The sequence below is a fragment of the Panulirus ornatus genome, chromosome 33, assembly GCF_036320965.1.
Source record: "Panulirus ornatus isolate Po-2019 chromosome 33, ASM3632096v1, whole genome shotgun sequence".
Lineage (NCBI taxonomy): Eukaryota > Metazoa > Arthropoda > Malacostraca > Decapoda > Palinuridae > Panulirus > Panulirus ornatus.
In genome coordinates, this window is record NC_092256.1 from 23,794,090 (window position 1) to 23,815,768 (window position 21,679).

Below are 21,679 nucleotides of genomic sequence, written 5' to 3' on the forward strand. Positions count from 1 at the left end.
ACCTGAGAGTTCTCTCGTGACTTGCCAGGAATTTTTATCTTTTAATGTTTTTCAACTTGTTATAGACGAGGGTAATGATCCTAAACATCCAAAATCTCAGGTAAGTGCATTATTTCATGATAATTCATAAAAGTTCATTTTAGATTGGATACAAAGTTCATGATTCATATGTTTTCCAAATGATGGGCGTTGTTTGAACACCTTGAGCGCAACAACATCATCCGTGTACGATGGGTCGACCCAAGTCTTGGGCACAGAGTATGATGAGTACCATGACAATCAGTCTTCAGCATACTGACTTAACCTTTGAGTACGACTGGTCGAGTACAATGACATAATCCCTGGGGACGATACATAAGCCTTTCTAACAGAATGCTTCCTTAAAACTTAGTTGAATTCAGATACCAAACAGTATATATATATATATATATATATATATATATATATATATATATATATATATATATATAGCGATAATGGGATGGCCTTTATTAGGGCCTCAGCTGCCCGTGCCGTTTCAGCTAAAATATAAAAGTATTACCATTTTCTCCTAAAATATACCTTTTTTTTCTCAAATGGTCATTTTTTTTTTTTCTAGAGCTACCCTCAGAAAAGCTACCTATGTTCTTTTTTGTCCTACTACTTAGAGAGCAACTAGCCTTGAGAGTTGCCTCAATATTTCATGTTTTGGAACCGTGCTCTCAGTACCAATGTCCATCTGATCATAAATCTCAGTAAGAAAATGAAACACTCATATTACAGAATTTTTATTGTACACATCGGAATAAAGTTAGTAAAATAACTTACTGCAACTGTTAGTTTTGACTGAGAATGCTGCCGAGAACACCACACTGTAGAATATCTACTACACGACAATGCCTCACTTTTTGAGTACTCGTAGCCCAAACAGGTCCAAAAACTTATTTGTAATTAACTGCTTCACACATTTTGTTTTACTTTCAAAACAATTGTTTTCATGAATACCAACCATTTAAGGTGTAATTCCATGCTGAACTGAATCGTGTATATTTTCTGATAACTAAACATTTTAAGGCCAGGGATGGCTACGAGAACACACACAATGCATTGTATCTGGCAATATGGAAGCAAGTAATTTAGAGATTCAAGAAGCTTATGTAATAAGTTTAGAGAAAACTTAACAGGCGGACTGGTAGCACTGAGCACAGGCTGACCAGGACAGAAATGTCGTTACTGAGGTTGCCTTTGGGGATAAACGAAATGAATAGGCTTATGTATAGTGGTTGGTTTGTTGGGATGTTCAAACTAAATGTCACTAGCCTGCCACAATGCCACTACTTATAGCTATTAACAAAATAGTTACATTTGTATGTTTGGTAGACACCCACAATATTTCATCTTCGGCTGTTTATTCACATAACTGTACTACTACTCGAGTTAGATCTAGGAATCGTATTGGCTTGGTCATGCAACTGTAGTTCATCTTAGCTAGTCTTGTACTTGCTACGTATATCTCGTTAAAACTAGAAAATACAATTGCTTGTTGTATCATTGTCCTGACAGTTATTACAAAATCGTTGGCTGGAGACCCTGCTACCTTCAGTAAGGCGTGTAATATCAGCGGTGGTGTTTATTCGTTTAATGTACCCATTACTTTACCGAAAGAATTTTCAAGTTAGCACCCAATTTGACCTGCCAAACAACAGTTCCCTATCAATCTTGAAACGCAACATTTAGATGACTTTATGTTAAGTACAAGAATGTTTTGTCAGCGACACAAAATTACTCGAACGCTAACGTGATTTGAACGTGCATCATCTTAATATTGGGCTTAAGTGGGCCAATCAGTCCGCGCCTGAGAAAAATTGACTTAAGTACAAAATATGAGCGAAAGGCTCAGTTTTTCCCTTTACGTGTATGAACGTCCACTGGAATTAATTAACGAGCACCTCCACTGAGACCAGTAGGCTCTATCCCCTACTGTTTGTAAACAAATCTATGAGGTGTTCGTCAGACCCAGATGCAGCCCATGGTTCGTGGTCATTCCCTGAGCATTTGTAACTCGTCATTCTTTGAGATTTAAGTAAGGGATTTAATTCTGGAGGGTTGTTTTGTGTAGATTGACTGACTTATTAATACACATTATTCCTGACCAAAATATTATAATATCATGTGGATATGGGGAAATATGGCACAAAAGACTTACAGTAGTTTCCTACTGATCTGAAAATACTGTAATGTTTACTGTGATTCGTGAATCACTGTTTTGCTCTGCAACACATTCCAGAGAGATGCTTAATGATATTACATAACATTTTGAAAATATTGCTCACAAAGAAGTCTTTGGTTTACCTTAACTCACAAAATTGACAAATGTGTTAGAACGCAGCATAATAACAGCAGAGCAGAAAATCTATGACAAATTAAAGAAAGTTGGTCACTGGTGATAGTATCAGAGAACTGGCCGTCTTAAAGACATGGATCCATACCAGTCACACACATTTGTCGAATCCTACAGCTGGAGCCGTTGTTTCACTTTACACAATTATTTCGTTACAAGTGGAGTCCAACACCTATATATATATATATATATATATATATATATATATATATATATATATATATATATATATAAATATATATCAGGACCTCTTTTCAAGAGCTTCTACAGCTCAAGGCTACGCTACGTCTAATACCAAGGAATCGTGGACTCTTAACGAGACTATTCCCGAAGAAGCAGCCTCCCCAAAAGGTGACTTTTCACTCCACTGTACCCTTATGCTCACACAAACACATATATGCAGAGAGAGAGAGAGAGAGAGAGAGAGAGAGAGAGAGAGAGAGAGAGAGAGAGAGAATGTTTCCATTATCAAGCGAAATTTTTGACCTCCGAAGTGAATGACCATGAAGCAAGTGAGCATGCGGATGACATGTAAGCTATCCAGCAAGTCTTTCTTTTTTGGCCAAAGGAGAAAAAAAAAAATTTATGGGTTCAACGAGGACTTTAGATACTATGTAGTTCACCGCTTTGCTGTACATTTTTTTTTTTTTTCTATTTCTACCCTGGGACTTTGCTGGTGGTTTTTGTGTTACGATGATACCTTGGAAAGCTCGAATGGCTTGCTTGTTGGATGGACGAAGGCGTTATGCGGGGTCCACGGCACGTACTACCACCCTCCCGCATTATTTTCATCATAATCTCCTTTCTTTATGTCTACCTTATCACTTTGAAAAGTATATTAAATGAGAAAACGTCGTGCAGATTCAAATGATCTAAGGTGAAAATATCAAAGAACGTTAAGTTAATGTGGCGAGTTGAAACTACATATATAAAGTGCCTCCAACCTGTTATAATCATTATCATCTAATCTCTCTAGTTTGTCCATGTTGCCTAATCTAAAAAGATACATATAGTTTATAGCATACATAGGTAAGTCCTCATTAATCATGTAACGAGACTGATTGTAGTTTATTTCGCACCGGCTTAAGCTATCAGACACATTATGGCAAGTCACTTACTTCGCAGAGATCAGACACTTCGCTTGACACCGAGATGCGGTTGCAACGAGTATCACCAAGAAATGATAAAGTCACCTATGTATATTTTTTTTTTTTTCCAAAAGAAGGAACAGAGAAGGGGGCCAGGTGAGGATGCCCCCTCAAAAGTCCAGTCCTCTGTTCTTAACGCTACCTTGCTAACGCGGGAAATGGCGAATAGTATGAAAAAAATATATAATATATGTATATATATATATATATATATATATATATATATATATATATATATATATATATATACACTCATAGTGTTACCGGACTCCGCCTGTACGAGGTAGAGTACCCTTGGACTGTAGAGATCTTTACAGGATCTACTACCAGGATTCTTTCAAAGAAATTGGTCCTGGAGTAATTATGAATACTATACGATATTACAAGTATGTATGTACTGGTATATATACAACTGGTATGTATATACTGGTATATACAACTGTTATGTACTGGTAAATATTTACTTGCACTCAATCTTGTTAGGTCAACAAACGAGAGATCCTGAGCACATCTACATAGCATAGAGAGAAAATATGTAATGTTCCTACATATTTGTCGAGTCAGTACTGTCAACATAATCAGTTGACTTCATTATCAACAGCTGACGTGCTAAGGGGTTGTATGTTACTGCCATATGAGGAAACAAGGTTATGACAAATATAGTGGCGGCCAGAATTAGTCTGCTGCATCACGGAAAAAAATCATCCGTCAAAATTTCATTGAAGTTATATACGATTTTCAGACGTGCAACATACTACAGAAACAGCTTATAACCACCGTCAGTATACAACCTGTTTTTTTTTTTTTTTTTTTCTACAAGATGGCAATCACTTTCTACCAAGGTTATTTTACTGAGTACAAGACCTTCGTTCTTAAAATAATCCAAAAGTTCATTTTTATTGTGAATATAAGATTTCTCTGATGATCACTCATACGACATGTCCAGGTGAAGGAAGTCGTCAGTGTACGACCACGGTGGCCGCTGTCTGATAAATGTCCACACTTGTTACTACCTGACATGTGAACCGTTCCCGGTTAACACAGTTCTGGCCACTTTCACTCTGTTCTGCCAAGTTATGAGTAACAACATAAAGACAATTTCTCACACAGCAGCTGGACTCTGCCTCACCAGTGACCGAGTCAGCTGTTGCATCACCAACATTGTTTATAACAAATCACATTTATGTTATGTCTTTTGAATAGACGGTAATTGTCCCGTCACACAACCTACTGCTCTCTGGCTTGTTTGCTTCGTATCAGTCGCTTTTCCTCACAGCTCCGCAGAACCTGTTACTCTTTACCTTATCTTACTACAAGACTCACCCACCACTCACTGCTACACCACAGAAGTTCCACGACACAGTAAGACTCACATGTGTGAGGACACAGGAAAGATTCAGTTTGCCACGTCCTTGTGTCCTTGTTAAAGGCTACAGCTCCATCAAAGCGTATTTCCAGCCATGTAACATGACCAGCTTCCAGCGCCCTTCCCTGTCGCTTTCTCTGGGTCTCGCCCGCATGCATATACTAAACCCGCTCCTCAAGTCTTCTTCGTCTGATACGTGGACTCCTGTCCCAGGTTGCTATCCACCACTGGGAAGATACGAGCGTGTAATCCATGCCAGGAGGTCAGAAGAGGAAGGAGCAGACCTGGAATGTTGGGTCATCGAGAGGTGAGGACTTCATGTAGGAGGTGAGGTCGGGGGGCATGGCGCTCATGTTGGCCAGCACACCGTCACTGCTGACCGAGCTGCTCGCCTTCTGCTGCCGGGAGAGACATCGGTCAGTGGCTGTGGTGGGAGACTTTGACGAAAAGATGCCCAGTGTATCTGGGATCTGAACACCACCTTAAAGCATCATAGGGTGACACTGAAGACGGATAGGAAGGCTAGAGGAAGACCAGTACTTCGAGGACGAGATGAAAAGAACTTAAAAGATGTAGAAAAAATCATAATTAATGACAGAAAATCAGCCATGAAGGAGAAACGTCGTTAAAAGATGATGGAAGGTTCCCAGAGGCCTAGAGTGAGGAGTAACTGGAACAGCCAAGATGTTGTTAGTCACAGGTTAAAGAAAATGAGGTCCGAAGGAATCAGGTAATGACTAGGATGAGGGAGAGAACGTAAGGCAGGGAGGGTGGACTGGCCTGGTGATGATGGACCTACAAGGAGGACGTGACCATGATGCTCCCACCTACCAGGAAATTATCTGATATAAAACGTGAACTAAAACATACTTATCAGTGGTTATCACGACGTGTCCTTCAATCTAACATAAGTTACTGGAATTCAAAGATCCCTACAGCCCACTGTAGAAATTAATTCCTATAACCCACAGTAGCAGCAGCTTCCTACAACCCATTGTAGCAGAGGGTATAACCACCACAGGTAGATATAACTACCACGATATGGAACTGGGAAAGTAACTAACTACCTCGAGTGTGCACAGCTCACCAAGCTGTTCATCCTTCCTTTGGTTGCTCGTGTTAACCCAGAGGTGTCTGTGTCCCGGTACACTGTCCTCACAGATAGGCCAGTCAACCTACCAAGGGCTGTTACTTTACTTTTACTCTCATGTCTGATGCACTGCGCCTCTAGCAAAACACTGACCACAGACTTCCATTAATCTACAGGAACTTAAAAAACTAATGAAGTTCTAGACATTTACTACCATGCAGCTGAAATAAGTCATGTCATGGTAGGAACTTGAACGAAAGTGGATTAGTAGATCGAGGAAAGTGAGGCAGTACAGCTTTCACAGACAACACCAGTCACAACAAGAAAGCAGCAGGAAGAAAACCTGTACACATGAATGAACCAAAACATGCCACAGAAATTATATCAATACAGCTGTTGGAACTGGGACGTGAACCAACACAGCCGTAGGATTACGAGTAAGTCATTACTGTATGTAATAGTTCTAGGAACATGGGCTAAGATAGTCTCAGTCCTACCTGCTTCTTGAGGGAGGCGAGGCAGAAGGTACAGACGGGGCGTCGCTCCCCTGAGCCCGTGTAGCTGTACTGGGAGTGTCGGAGGCAAGGCTGCTCCACAGGGCCTGTGGACGGACAAACCACTGTCTATGAGCTGGCTTAACCAGTGAGAGTGAAGAGGACTTAAGTCAGAGCATCCAGCATGCACACCTTGAGAACCGGGAGCGTCAACATTTGTTACCATTAGATACGTTTAACTGGTGCTGAATACAAGCTTCGTTGCCAGGCAACTTTACCGAAATTTTGGTTCACATTTACTTCTTGACATTAATCAATATACAAAAGAATACAGTACATCTCTACGAACAAATTATCTCTTAAATTACACCATTTTAATATCTTAAAACTATAAGGAAGTAACTCTATACCATAAACATTATACAGATGTAGCATCATACCTGCCAGGAGCTGTGTGCCGAGATGACTGATGTATGACGACGCCAGGCGGAGGGTCTCTATCTTGGAGAGCTTGCGGTCGGCCGGCTCGGTGGGGATGAGAGTTCTCAGGGTGCTAAAGGCGCTGTTCACGCTGAGGGGGGACGACGCCAAGTTCAGTTTGGGACTTCTGATCGGGGGTGAAAAAGGAGTAACAACAGCTGGAGCAGCACCCAGCGGGAGGTGGGCAGTCTAAACGCGTTTATATTTTTTTCCTAGGACGAGAGTGAGGATCGTCCTTACCTAGCAGCCGTGTAGCATCAGATCTGCCTCTACTGGCTGAGTAGACTTTGTGCTGACGTTGTCAACTTTATTACTGAGCTGCCGATACATATTCACTAATAAGAACTAGAAGAATGGCATAAAGGAAAAAATATCATAATCTTTCTCTTAATTTCTATGCATCGTTTAAGGACTAGACTCGATAATCGACTCAAAATATGAGCAGCCTGAAAATCCTAATTGTATGATTTACTTCCATTAACTCTTTTCAATACTTTTGCACAAGACACATACTATGTTCACTGTATGTTTCATTACTAAGATGACAGAGCGGTTAATTTCCTTGTGGCCATCGGCAACTCATGAGTGGGCCGTTTTGATACCTGCTTCTTTCCCTACACGTCAAAGATTTGGAACTCTACCTTCACACGTCTTTCCCAATAACTATGACATGTCTTTCATGTCCTAAAAAATTCGTTAATACTTTCCCTTGTCTTCTCTTTTTCCGCTTCATAATTTTCTCTTTACTTCAATTAAGGACCGGCCTTAATGTGGACTTTTGTCCGTGGCTGGAGCCTCCAACATAAAAATAAAATCATACTCTAATTGAAGCTGGAGTCACTTGTGGACAAATGTTTTACCGCGAATACCTTCTGTCGGATTCTTAATTGTATGGAATGATTCACCAGTGTGAGTGGTTGAAAGCGGAACTATGGATACGTATAAGGATAGACTTGACAAATATTTCACTTCAGGTCCATGACGAACATTATTTGCGCCTTCTTGGTCACGATGAGAGTTCGCAGGTTATATTATCTCTGAATTATTCATAACATTTACCACACTAATCTGTGTTTCTGATATCTTTCACTATCAAATAGTCTGGAAATCACCCAATGGTCTGTTGCTACTTGAATTCCCTTTTACGTTACAACCAACATATCCACTATAGTAACAACCTTACCACGCACAACCACGCCCTAATTCAATTTTGTTTAGGTTCATAGTTATAACTACTAACAACTATGATTACTGGAAGTGCTGGTAACGATCTTAACTGCGTCACTTTTAGTTAATAATTTCTCCTCAGGAAAAATGATATGATGAGGGAAATGAGATATTGGTGGGATGTTCCACATCCAGTAATCACACTAGTCCGACCACCATCTTGTACTCTTGAACCTCCACAGAGAGGAGAAAGTTGTGAAGATGAGGAAAAATGTGGAGCTAAATAAAGCGTTTCATACAAAATATGATAACTTCCCCTAAACTAATCTAGTCCAGTCAAATTAGGTTAGATTTGGCGGTTTACTCTAAACTGAACAAACTATATTTTACCTCATGTTTGTGGTATGAAGCCTGCATCATCATCATGTAAGAACTCATGGAAGTGTCGGGGTAAGGATTAGATTTCATGAATGTTACCGTTCAAACTTTCCGTTACAAGCATTTCAACAGACTTCAGGGATGTTGTACTTTAGGACCCACAACGGCTTCCATTGCTGGTGAAATTTGGCATTTATGATGCGTTGTAAGGGGAGGCGATGGTGGGGTAAAAATCAAAATAGTTCGAGGAACACCAGGCGCAGTTTTGCGGCTCTTCGAAGGGAACCTTGCGGAAGCGAACTAACATTACAAACCTGACATACGATAAACAACCAAAATTCCAGTACAAAGCTTATTTTACACTTCCTTTGCATCAGTGATATTAAAGTCAAAACCAAAATAAAAAAAAAAATTCAAAAACTACTTGTCAAACAATCGTGTGTAAAAATAACTATAAGAATGCTCACAGAGGACTTTGATTTATTTGTACAGAACATCAGTTTAACACGACAAGAAATAAGCCTCGTAGCCTGACTCGCATGGATTGTCTCATTTCCCATTGACAATTCAGTATCTTTATTTCGTATCGTTGTCACAGTTACAACTTTCGGGCAATCCAGTATGAAAGTTTATGACGTGGACACACATACAAGCTACCTTAGCCAAAAGCACAGCCATGTCACCGATGCTGCAGGACTACTGGCAAGGTGTATCCTCGCTCCTCCTGAGGAAAACAGCCTGGAGGCTTGTAGTAGGAAGATACTAAAGACATAAAACTAACCTAAAACTAAAAGTTTCAGTTTCGCCAGCATCAACAATTTCCAGCTGACCACTTATTATACTACACAGAAAAAATAAATACCGATAACATTAAGCAAATAATGCAGCAAAACTTTGCAATTGGAACATTATTATGGTATACTAATTTAGCGAAGCTTCCAGCTCCACGACCTTCAGTAACCGTTAAATGTTTACTTTTTTCCTGAGAGTTGGTTGTAAAGGGCGTATGAAGCTGGTATGAGGCTTTTTGTTCATGTTATATGTCAGTGGTTAAGAATGCTTGGAAATCGGATGAATGGAAGGATCTAAGAGATTAGAAGAAATTGGAAAATAGGGAAGCAAGTAGGGTGTCCACCTGGCGGAGAAGATGTTAAACCCCGTTGTTCAAACGTCACAACTTTCATCAAATATTCTTTTAATGATCATCTGTACCGGTCATACATACACTGAGGTACGGACGAACGGGAGACTTTCCAACCTAGTCATAACACACTAGGATGGAGTGGGTGGCTCGCATTCTGGCTTCATAACCTTTACCAACTGACACCCACTGCGCTGGAGAACAAGACGGAGCTGCGGGATTTCATGTAAAAACTTAACAGTTTGTTATCTTTAAATTTAGCACTGTTATGGTCATTTGATACCCTCGTAAAGGGGAAACTGGGGAGTGAATGTTCTGAAGATGGTGCTATCAATAATAATAATAATAATAATAGTTTAAATTACACGCTCTGAGCTATTAATTAAAAAATGTACATAATGACATTATATACGGTTATAAGAACAACAGCTGATGAATATCTACACATAATCTTTCAAAATCATATCAAAATCACATCAATTGTATCACATTACACCTCAGGGTCGGTAGGACGCTGGCTACACTAGGGTCGCCCTTGTGATCAGTAAGGCGGGAGTGGACGGTGTAGCGGGAGGAGGGTACGGAGCCGCTTCTCCCACCTCCCAGGCATCACACGAGTAAACAGCCGTCTTGTACCCATAACTCACATCTCAGGTGGTGAGAGCAAGTTTCCTCCGTCGCTCCGGGCAACATTCGCACCATATATATCAACAACCACTGACCAGCGCCACACAGGATGAAATACCCGAAGCAAATGGTAATTACGGCACAGAAAATAATCATAATGTTAAACGGGTAAATAACCCCCCCATCCCACCCCTTTCCAACATCTGACAGGGAAACCTAGATCAACAAATACCTCCCTTCCTCCCCAGCCAGGACAACCCGGTAACTGAGAGGCTAGTTGAATACAAGAAGGTGAGTGAGGGAAGGTGTGTGTGTGTGTTATGACGGATGGTGAAGGTGAGTGAGGGAAGGTGTGTGTGGAGACGGATGATGAAGGTGAGTGAGGGAAGGTGTGTGTGGAGACGGATGATGGAGGTGAGTGAGGGAAGGTGTGTGTGGAGACGGATGATGAAGGTGAGTTAGGGAAGGTGTGTGTGGAGACGGATGATGAAGGTGAGTGAGGGAAGGTGTGTGTGGAGACGGATGATGAAGGTGAGTGAGGGAAGGTGTGTGTGGAGACAGACCATGAGTGTGTGAGGGACGTAGGAAGGTGACCACTGACCTGTGGGTCCTGTCTCTCTCCCGGGCGTTGGCGTGGCACCGGTGCTTCTCTCCCAGCTGCGTGACGGAGTCGCTGCTGGAGAAGGTCGAGGCGGTCGTGGAGGAGGACGGGCACGGAGGAGACGAGGACACTGTTGGGGAGGATGCAAAGATGGAGGAGATGGTGGGGGAGGGTTGTGATGGCGCGGCTGGTGGAGGGGAGCAGGATGTGGAGGACGAAGTATACACGGAGCTGTAGCACGTGGCTGAGGGTGAGTTGTGGCTGTTGGCGATAACATTATGACTACTGTTGGAGGTGATTATTGCCGAGGAGGAGGAGGAGGATGTTGGAGAAGAACAATTCATGTTCTTAGCGTTGGCGAGGTGGTTGGAGAAGAGCTGAAGCTCGGCGTCGTCCTCCTGCTTGACGTCAGCGGGAGCCAGCCTGAGCATCTCGCCGCCAGCCTCCAGCGCCTCCACCGGAGTCAACATGGTCAGCGTCTTGGTGGCAGCCATACTAGCTGGCCTCTGTGTGCCGTTGGCTGCCTCTCCACGACGCTTCTTGCACGGCTGCTGCGGCTGCTGCGACACCTTGCTCCTGCTGTGGAGGGAGGCGTGGCCGCCCCTGCTACTGTTACCACTGAACTGAGTGGTACACTTTTTTCCCATAGTGTCACCTGTCACTCAAGTTATGACCCTGGGACTCTACAGGCCTGGCACTGTGCCTGCCAGCAAGCCTGCCGCTCACGCTCTACATCCATTCATCTTCAGCGTTCCTTTACTGTGTCTGTCATTCGTTGTCATGCCGTGACACCTGTCCGGAGAGAGAAAACACAACTTGAGCTTTCCTGAGCCTCGCCCCAAGTATGTGATAGAGAATTACATGACCGACGCTGTTACCAGACACCCGTATACCAGGGGTGTTTACCAGGTGACCAGGAAGATGACAAGCCCCGACCAAGAACACGCAGGAATACTAACATTTATATCCCAGCTTACGCCAGGTACCTCATTCATTGCTCCAGGAGTAAGGATGAACACGAAGGTTGGCTATGAGCCGCCTGCCCTGCCCGCTACTCCAACGCAGAGCAATGTTATGGTGGTGGTGGTGCTGCATGTACAGGTGATGTTGGTGACAATAATGATAATACTATTAATGGTGGTGAAGATAACAATGGTGGTATAGGTGATAGTGGTGGTGGTGAGTGTGGGGGACGGAGGTGTGGCTGATGGTGGTGGTCTGAGGGGATGTGTGTGTTCATGTTTCCCGTGGTGTCTTTATTCCGTATGAAAAAGAGTGGGATCCTAGTTATATCCTTGGGCACCCCTGTGACACCAGTCAGTACGCCAATATGACAGCATAACATGTACGTACGTACGTACGTACGTCGGCTACTTTAGAATGCTCCTGCCATCGAGCATCTGGTGTTGTCATCAGATCTGTACGAGGCTGTTCATTTAAACTTTCCTATTAATACTTCCATACCAGTGTACTCTCTCTCTCTCTCTCTCTCTCTCTCTCTCTCTCTCTCTCTCTCTCTCTCTCTCTCTCTCTCTCTCTCTCTCTCTCTCTAACACGTGACGATTCTTCTTAGCTATTTCCGAGTGGTGTGAGGGGAGTGGGGTGGGGGCTTCTGGTTTACTGACGTGTCTCTTCCTATATACACTGGAAATCTAGGATTTAATTACTGCCATGTAGGAGGTAACCTAGTCATCCACCGGCGAGACTTTTGGTATTCCCTCGTACCACAACCACCATCGTCACCACTATTACAACAACCACTATCGTCACCACCACTACAACCACAACTGACCACCAGCAGAGCCTCACCACCACCATCCTCCACCACTACCGTGATCATCACCGTCGCTACGACAACCATCATCACCACCACCAGAGCTTCAAAACCACCACCATAGTTACCACAATCTCCACCACTATCACTGTCACCACCACCACCAGCCACACTCAGCCTGGGCGCACCTGTTGCAGTGGTGACACATGACTCAGTGGGAGACCTACTACCGGGCGGCACCCCCAGCCACACCACCCGCCCCTCACCCCCAGCCTCAGCCACATCACCCGGCCCCCTCAGCCACACCATCCTAACCCCCTGAACCACACCACACGGACCAACTCCACAGCCTGCACCCTCCTGCCTTCTTATCCACACTACCTGCTTCAGTGTGTAGTGTGGGGCAGCGCGGCAAAGGCTTCAGTGTGTGTGTGTGTGTGTGTGTGTGTGTGTGTGTGTGTGTGTGTGTGTGTGTGTGTGTGTGTGTGTGTGTGTAGCCTCGGGCAGTGTGGGAGAAGATTGTGTAGTATGGCGTGGGGCTGAGCTCGCTTGTCAACCATACTTTTCTGTTCACTACCATCCAGCCTCACTACACCTACCACGGAATGTGTCAAGTCCTGTAACAACCAAACTTATAAATGATAAACTTACCCTGTGTGTGTGTGTGTGAGAGAGAGAGAGAGAGAGAGAGAGAGAGAGAGAGAGAGAGAGAGAGAGAGAGAGAGAGAGAGAGAGAGAGAGAGAGAGAGAGAGAGAGAGAGAATGTTACATATAACTATCATACATGTATACAGACGTTCGATGTATCATTTCAGTGTATACATTGTAGGTTTTCTTTTTGGAGGCTATCAGAACCTGGGTCAAGGAGGGGAGTGTGTGTAGTGTGAGGGGCAATACAACAGTCTTTGGTATATCTTCATCAAATGGATAGCAACAGCGACGCTACTGTGTCTACAGAGACTGCAGGAGACACAGGCGACACTACTGTGTCTACAGAGACTGCAGGAGACACAGGCGACACTACTGTGTCTACAGAGACTGGAGGAGACACAGGCGACACTACTGTGTCTACAGAGACTGGAGGAGACACAGGCGACACTACTGTGTCCACTGAGACTGGAGGAGACACAGGCGACACTACTGTGTTTACAGAGACTGGAGGAGACACAGGCGACACTACTGTGTTTACAGAGACTGGAGGAGACACAGGCGACACTACTGTGTCCACTGAGACTGGAGGAGACACAGGCGAAACAAAGAGAGACTGGTGGCCGGCGGTACAGCTGCCTGTAAGTACAAGTCACTCTGAAGTTAATGTTTCCAAGCTGGTGCCAGCGGCATGACGGAGGTCCCGTTCCCTGGCCTCCAGGCTGGCTGGTCAGGCCACTGCTGGGACTGCAAGGTGTTGCCGAGGGGAACTCCGTCACCAGTCGCTCACCATCCTCACGACGACACATACACACAAGCACTGGTCCACAGTCCTGGGCGCCACCAAGTGCTCACCAGGGTGACGCACTGAATGTCAAGGTTCATTATGAAGTGTTCAAATTTATCACAAAGTCCTGGCGATTCCGGGAGCTATGAAGGACACAGATGGGAGACTTCATGTCCCGCTCGACACTACACTTTATACCATGACCCTGACAGTGTTGGTACCTGCAGGTTATAACTAACCATTCGCCAGCAGGTCTAGGGCGTTGGTGCCTCGCCACAACACCAAACACCGTCGGTACAGAGTGCGGCTGACGGGTCGACAATTGCGGTATCACACACACACACACACACGGAGAAGGACAGGCTGCCTCAGCCGGCACAGTGGACCGGTCTGGGCCAAGCTGCAGCAATGGTCCAGCACCACAACACTACCTGGGTCACGCCACAAGACGAGCCCAACACCGCTACGCTACTGTCCCTATAGAGGCACTCCTGAGGCTAGCTGCTACCCACACAGGTTCTGGCCCGGGTCAGGGGGCGGGGCAGGAGCGTGAGTGAGGACGTGGTGTGGTGGGGCAGCACCCCGGGAGCCGCTCGTCACTGCCACACAGCCCACCGCTGCTGCCACACTGGTGACACTACCCGGCCACCAGTGCCACCTCCAGCCGTCACGCTGCCCCACACTGGTGCCAGCTCTCACTGTCATGCCCACCCGCACCACACTTACTGTCACCCTCCCTACTTCGCCGGACTCCTGCCTCTCCTATATGACCGACAAACTCCCGCCTCCTCCTCTAGCCTCACTATCACCCCTCGGGACACTCACAATAACAATAGTCTTCCGGACGAGCAACATAGTGACGTCTGACAACCATCTGCTCCAAGAAGAGATTAAGCTCTTCAAGATGTAACCGCTGACCAGAGACTATATACTACAGCTGCACCAACACTTACCACGACTTTCGCCTGTTTACGACCTCATAATCAAGGCACAATACTTGTGAATTAAGCCAAAACCTCTCAAGTACCAGTGAATCGTCTTCACCGACGGACGGGATTTTGCTAGTATAATCTACAGATGTACAATATCCTGGAAGCTCTGAGGAAATCTCCATCATAACTTGACCGTCATCTCTCACATATAAACACACCAGCAGGGATTTCACATTGGAATTACGGCAGGAGCAATGTCACTTCGCCGCCTACTGACACGGATGTATGTAGGATCATATCGTCACGACACATGACTCGCTCATGTGGACTGGTCTACAATCACAAGTGACAGTACACCGACTGGTCAGCAGAGTCGACACAGGAGTTAGTACACTGGCCACTTGGGTAAGAGCAGCAGGTTCTGTAGTGAGCACAGTACATACTGTAATGACGCTACTAAATTAATGTGATTTCTTTCGCAATATCATGACTTTGATTTCGCTTTACGTGTCTTCACAGAAAACTGTAAACCAAACATCCTCCTGCAGACCCAGCAGACTGCTGCTGTGTGTATTCCTTTGTATTATCATTACTATATATGTCTTTTAATGTTGAAGGCTCCAGTCGCGGACAGAAGTCCACATCAAGGCCGGGCTTTCATGAAATATAGTGAGGATCATGAAAGGAAAAAAGAGACAGGGGAAATTATTTACGAACTTTAGGGGCAGTGAAAGACCTGTCTTGTAATGTGCCAGGTCATAGTTATTGGAAAAGACATGAGAAGGCACAGAGTTCCAAAGCTTCGAGTTGTTGGGAAAGAAAAAGCTATCAAAACGGCCTACCCTTGAGTTGCACTCCACGCAGGAGCAGGATTTTTTTTCTTTTTTTGAACGAAAAACGCCTGCACGAGACTGTAGCACTCCTCCCCATCCAGTGATGATAACACGGCTTACCGAAGGATGTTTCTCACTCATGGTATGAATATAGGCAGGCAGAGTCCGGTAACACCGAATGATATATATATATATATATATATATATATATATATATATATATATATATATATATATATATATATATATATATCATTCGATGCCACCGAACACGAGGACGTGGTCTCACTCGACTCCTGAAGATGCAGGTCATCTACACCAGTATGTCGGTCATCTACACCAGTATGTCGGTCATCTACACCGGTATGTCGGTCATCTATACCAGTACGTAGGGCATCTACAACAATGACCGAACCATATGAGTTAAATGAAATATTTCCTATGGATGAACAGGTCAGGTCAGGTCAACAACGGGTGACCGCTGTGACTGGTCAGGCGTAAGGTCTTCCACACCAGATTTCTCAAGCATCAGGAACCTCTCACTAATCGTCCATCTTCACTATTTCGAACGTGAAGACTTAGAGGACGACGGTGGGACCTGTCCTCCTTCATAACCTCTCTGGTCGTAACTCACAGGGTAACCAGAAGCTGACAGAGACACTGGAATTGTACCCACACTGCTGAGGAAACGTGTCATACTAGAGGAAACTGATGCCCTTCATTCCTGTCTTAATATCACCAGAAAAATGTGAGCTTCTAGTATGAATAACTAAGTCTCACAAAGTGATACTGAACGAAATTCTAAGCTTTCCAAGTACGTGTGTGGAGGAGGTGGGATGAATGAACCTACCTACTGTGTGAATATAATCTTCAACTAGTCTTCGAGGTTTTTCTCATTCTTCAAGGGTCAGTTGTGATCTTGTCACACCAGTTATGTTCTTGGTTATGCCAGATAACGTAGCTTATTTACATCTGGTGAGGGAACATTACACTGGTGCTGGTCTGACTTTGACATTACTCTCTTAGACACGTTTGAATTTGACTGGTAACTGCTCTCACTTCGTTCTTATGTAGCAGGTCCCACGTGACCACCAGTTAGGTTCCACATGACCACCAGTTTGGTCCCACGTGACCACTAGTTAGATCCCACACGACCACTAGTTAGGTGCCACATGGCCACAGGGTAGGTCCCATATGGCCACTAACAGCAGACCCTCCTCATACTTGTCTTACCAGGCAGGTACCAAGTTCTCTGGCACGTTCTCTGGTCTCTAGAGTACCCTGGTATCCCGAGCAACAGCTCCGTCCAACTTATCATCATCATCATCATCATCATCATCATCATCGTGGTCAGTGAGGAAGCACAAGGTTGGTACAACACCTCCCTCTGTCCTGCCTGTCTTCACGTGGGGTCATCACGGACGCTCTGTGTGTAGGGTAATTACGTATTGGTACTTTACATAACATCGAATACATCATCATAGCCTTGTACGATGTCGGCATTAATCATCTCTCCACCTCATGCTGAACCATGCCTCTCTCTACTTCATAATGAACCATGCCTCCCTCTACTTCATGCTGAACCATGCCTCTCTCTACTTCATACTGAACCATGCCTCCCTCTACTTCATACTGAACCATGCCTCCCTCTACTTCATACTGAACCATGCCTCTCTCTACTTCATACTGAACCATGCCTCCCTCTACTTCATACTGAACCATGCCTCCCTCTACTTCATACTGAACCATGCCTCCCTCTACTTCATACTCCCTCCTCTCTCCGCGTCCCATGCTACTACACACGTTTTGACTTCGTAGTAGAGTACACAGAGCCTCCCGCAGCAGTGGTTGATGATGATGCGCTTGTTGTAACACTCCTCCTCCCTAGTCTACACCCTCAAGTGACACCATCAGCTCAACATAGTCGTCTCGACTGTTTCGTCTTTAGATCCCTGTGCTTCCCCTGATAACCCCTTTTGTTTCCTCATCCACCACAGAGTCAAATTGGAGTACTGCCTAATACCTTTTTTCTAAAGGTACTTCATATTGAATGTGTGTATGTGTGTGTGTGTGTGTGTGTGTGTGTGTGTGTGTGTGTGTGTGTGTGTGTGTGTGTGTAAAGTGTAACTCCTTCGAAACATACATACACAACGTATGTCAACAGCCAGGTCATAAGGATGTCTTGATCATTGTAAAAGACGACGTGCTGAACAGAATAGGAATCGAGAGGCCTCGTATACACGGCTGACGATGCATGTAAGGAGATGTATGCTGGACGTCACACAGTGAAGACCCGAGGGCGTGTGGCCGCCCCTGGCTCCTGGCCCCTGCCACAGAGGTTGTTGCACCCGTCTGGGTCTCCACACCAGTGGTCGTGGCGGGAGTGGTCGTCCCTGGACACACACACACACACACACACACACACACACACACACACACACACACACACACACACAAAGTCAACAAGTTGGGATCAGGAGAGGAGGGGAGGAAGCAGCTGCAGCACCACCACCACTTTCCAGCATAGCCGGCGAGGACGACCCCAGGCCAGCCCCAGGAGGGTGCCTCGTGGTCGTGTGGTGCGCTACGGAGACTTCTGACGACGAGGGAGGTCCTGTAGGAGGAGTGCTGGAGACACGAGGAGCCCTCCCTGAGGGTAGGGAGGGAGAGCTGGCTGGCTGGCACACAGGCCACGGTCGTTTATTGTCCTGGCCAGTTCAGACGCCTCATTTACATATCTGTCCACGAAATCTGAACTCTGACCCGATGCTCAGTTTCCTCTCTTTACAGCTGGTACAAGACACTTTGTTTTACAGCTGGTACAAGACACTTTGTTTTACAGCTGGTACATACAAGGTCTTCTCTTTGTATCTGACCATCGGGACGCGCGCCTTACACCCGGTCCAATATAACAACTCCTCTGCTGTACCGAGACTCACCCTCTGCTAATGGTCCCACATCCCCGTCTTTATGGCTGGTCCAGCACCAGCTGTGGTCTCAAGCGATCCATGAAGCCTGTGTATAGCTGGACCAGGGACATCACTAAATAGCTGGTCTAGGGACATCATTATACAGCTGGAGCAGGGGCATCACTACGCTGGTTCCTTATCCCAGAGGATAGTGTAGCCCAAGGACCCGTCCCGTCACTGGTCCAGCTCCCTCCTTCACAACTGGGTCTAAACCTCTTTCCACCTGAGGTTGTAACTCCTCAGCGATCACAACGTATCGCGTTTGCAAAAAAAATTCCTACCAGCAGCAAGTCCAGCATTCCTACTATAGCAAGAGACGTCGGTCGGATTCGCTTCTTATCATGGCTGGTCCAATACCTCCCTCATCATAACAGCCCACTATCTCCCTCATAATATTCGGTCCACCACCCACCCCCTCATCATGGCTGGTCCAATACCTCCCTCATCATAACAGCCCACTATCTCCCTCATGATAATCGGTCCACCACCCACCCCCTCACCATGGCTGGTCCAGCACCCACCCCCTCATCATGGCTGGTCCAGTGCCCCCTTCATCATGGCTAGTCCAGTGTCCCCCTCATCATAGCTGGTCCAGCACCCCCTCATCATAGCTGGTCCAGCACCCCCTCATCATGGCCGGGTCAGGGAGGGTGGCAGTGGTCCGCGGCTCCAAGAGCAAAGGACGGACCAAGGTCATGTCCCTTTGGTACACGTGTTTTGGATTAGACGTGTGCTTAGTGCTAATTACATGGCCATTATATCGTACACAAGAGACAAAACGATGCAATCACGGCGAGATTTCTCTCTCTCTCTCTCTCTCTCTCTCTCTCTCTCTCTCTCTCTCTCTCTCTCTCTCTCTCTATCTATCTATCTATCTATCTATCTATCTCCTTAAATATTCTACGGCATCCAGTTTCAGGAGCTCCCAGCCTCCGTCTGCCATCGCCTCTACAGCTGCACACAGTAAATATAAGCAGGGTCCTGGATCATGCGGTCGCGAGGAAAAAATGACAACAAAGGGAGCGCCTTGGGTGGCCGAGAGAACAATGACGTCAGCGAGGGAACAGTGACGTCAGTAGCAACAGGTGCATGTCTCTCTCCGACAAGCCAACCAATCAGCGCATCTCTCCGGCCATCAGCCAATCAGCGTTGGTCTCCAGGTTAGTGGGTGGGGCCGTGTAACGTAATGGAGACATATGACAGAGGAGACCAGACTGACATACAACTGGTGGAGGTGAAGATGTGGCCCAGCGTTAGTCTTATCCGATACAAAAATGAATATGAACAACAGCAAACAAGAAGAAGACAGTAGTGAAAGACGACAAAGATTTAAAAAATTATTTAGAATGAAATCTATGTATGTACAGACGTAAAAATAAAGGATAAAGCAAACACGACGATGGAGGAAGAAACACTAACAAAAATCTAAGATGATAATAATGATGATAGTAATACAAGGAGAAGAGACTTTTACAGTAACCAGTCAACTTTACAATGTGCAACACACAATAAAACTTATGCTAAGAAAACTATACAAGATATCAAAAGAAACATATTACGAGGAATAATATATATATATATATATATATATATATATATATATATATATATATATATATATATATATATATATTTTTTTTTTTTTTTTTCAAACTATTCGCCATTTCCCGTGTTAGCGAGGTAGCGCCAAGAAACCGACGAAGTGGGCCCGTCCACCCATATACACATGAATATACCTAAACGCCCAAACACACGCATATACATACATGTCCATACGCATATACATCCATTCCTGGCTCTACCCCGCCCCACAGGAAACAGCATCGCCACCCCCTGCTTCAGCGAGGTAGCGCAAGGAAAACAGACAAAAACGCCACATTCGTTCACACTCAGTGTCTAGCTGTCATGTGTGATGCACCGAACCCACAGCTCCCTATCAACATCCAGGCCCCACAGACCTACGACACGCAGGGAATACGAGGCAAGTATTCTCCTCTATCCCAGGGATAATATTGTAGGTAAATTACAGTGCGTGGTAGGGAAATTCTTATACAAAACTTGGATTGAAAAAACAAAGAAAATCAAAGAAAAATTGGTGAGGTGATCCACAAATTATGGAGGAAGTTTTGGAAGCGTAAAGTTACATATGTATACTCTGGTAAGGACGGGTGTCTCTCGGTGGAGCAGGTGGATGGATGTGACGCGTCTTCACCACCATCAACCACAGAACGACCAGGCTTTGGGTGGGTGGGTGGGGGGAAGGGACGTTTTTTACCGCCGGCCAACATCCTGCTGGCATGGATCATGTGTCTGCTACAACCCGCTGCCCCTCGACCGGCAATTTTTAAATAAGATGTCAGTTGAGGATGAAATGTGGCGCGTATGTGTAGAGCGAGGTCGGAGCCTTGTTTAATGGGGCGCAGCTGTTCGGTAATGATATACCATTTGAGATCAGAAACTTTATATGTGAAATATAGGATGAGATCGAAGAACTTCTTTATGTAAATAAATACAAATGTGAGGTCGACAATGTGAGTTATTGCCACTCGCAAAGTGTCTCTAAAAATCCAAGTTGTTCTAAAGTGTGTTGGCCACACTGTGCCACCCACCTGGTCGTGGAGGTTAGAGAGGTCCTCCTGGCCAATGGCCTGCAGCTCACATGGCAGATGAGGTTGTTCATCACCACCTGACGAGAGAACTATCGGTATGATCTTTAACTGTACGAGGAAGATGAGAGGCTTAGATAAGGGTGGGGGTGACATTATGTGGCAGACGAACATAAGACCTTATCAACATTTTTCAGGTCATATTTCTCCCATTTTAACCATTAACTTCACCTGCAGGTAGTCGGCCACTAGCCTGAC

At 45.1% G+C, this 21,679-nt stretch overlaps 1 protein-coding gene across 5 annotated transcripts; it reads right to left on the reverse strand.

The window, feature by feature from the left end:
* Positions 1 to 754: 754 nt before the first annotated feature.
* LOC139759631 (uncharacterized) lies at positions 755 to 14,795 on the reverse strand. 5 transcript variants are annotated; one of them, XM_071681997.1, is made up of 5 exons: positions 14,594 to 14,795; positions 10,873 to 11,664; positions 6,919 to 7,049; positions 6,482 to 6,585; positions 755 to 5,292 (listed from the first exon to the last, which is right to left on the reverse strand). In XM_071681997.1, the coding sequence occupies exons 2-5, from the start codon at positions 11,517 to 11,519 to the stop codon at positions 5,158 to 5,160; spliced, it is 1,017 nt and encodes a 338-aa protein (XP_071538098.1). In that variant the 5' UTR covers positions 11,520 to 11,664; positions 14,594 to 14,795; the 3' UTR covers positions 755 to 5,157. The 5 variants fall into 5 exon arrangements, with proteins under 5 accessions (XP_071538098.1, XP_071538097.1, XP_071538094.1 ...); XM_071681996.1 differs by having other exon boundaries at positions 755 to 5,289; positions 6,919 to 7,085; XM_071681993.1 differs by having other exon boundaries at positions 6,919 to 7,085.
* Positions 14,796 to 21,679: the final 6,884 nt, after the last annotated feature.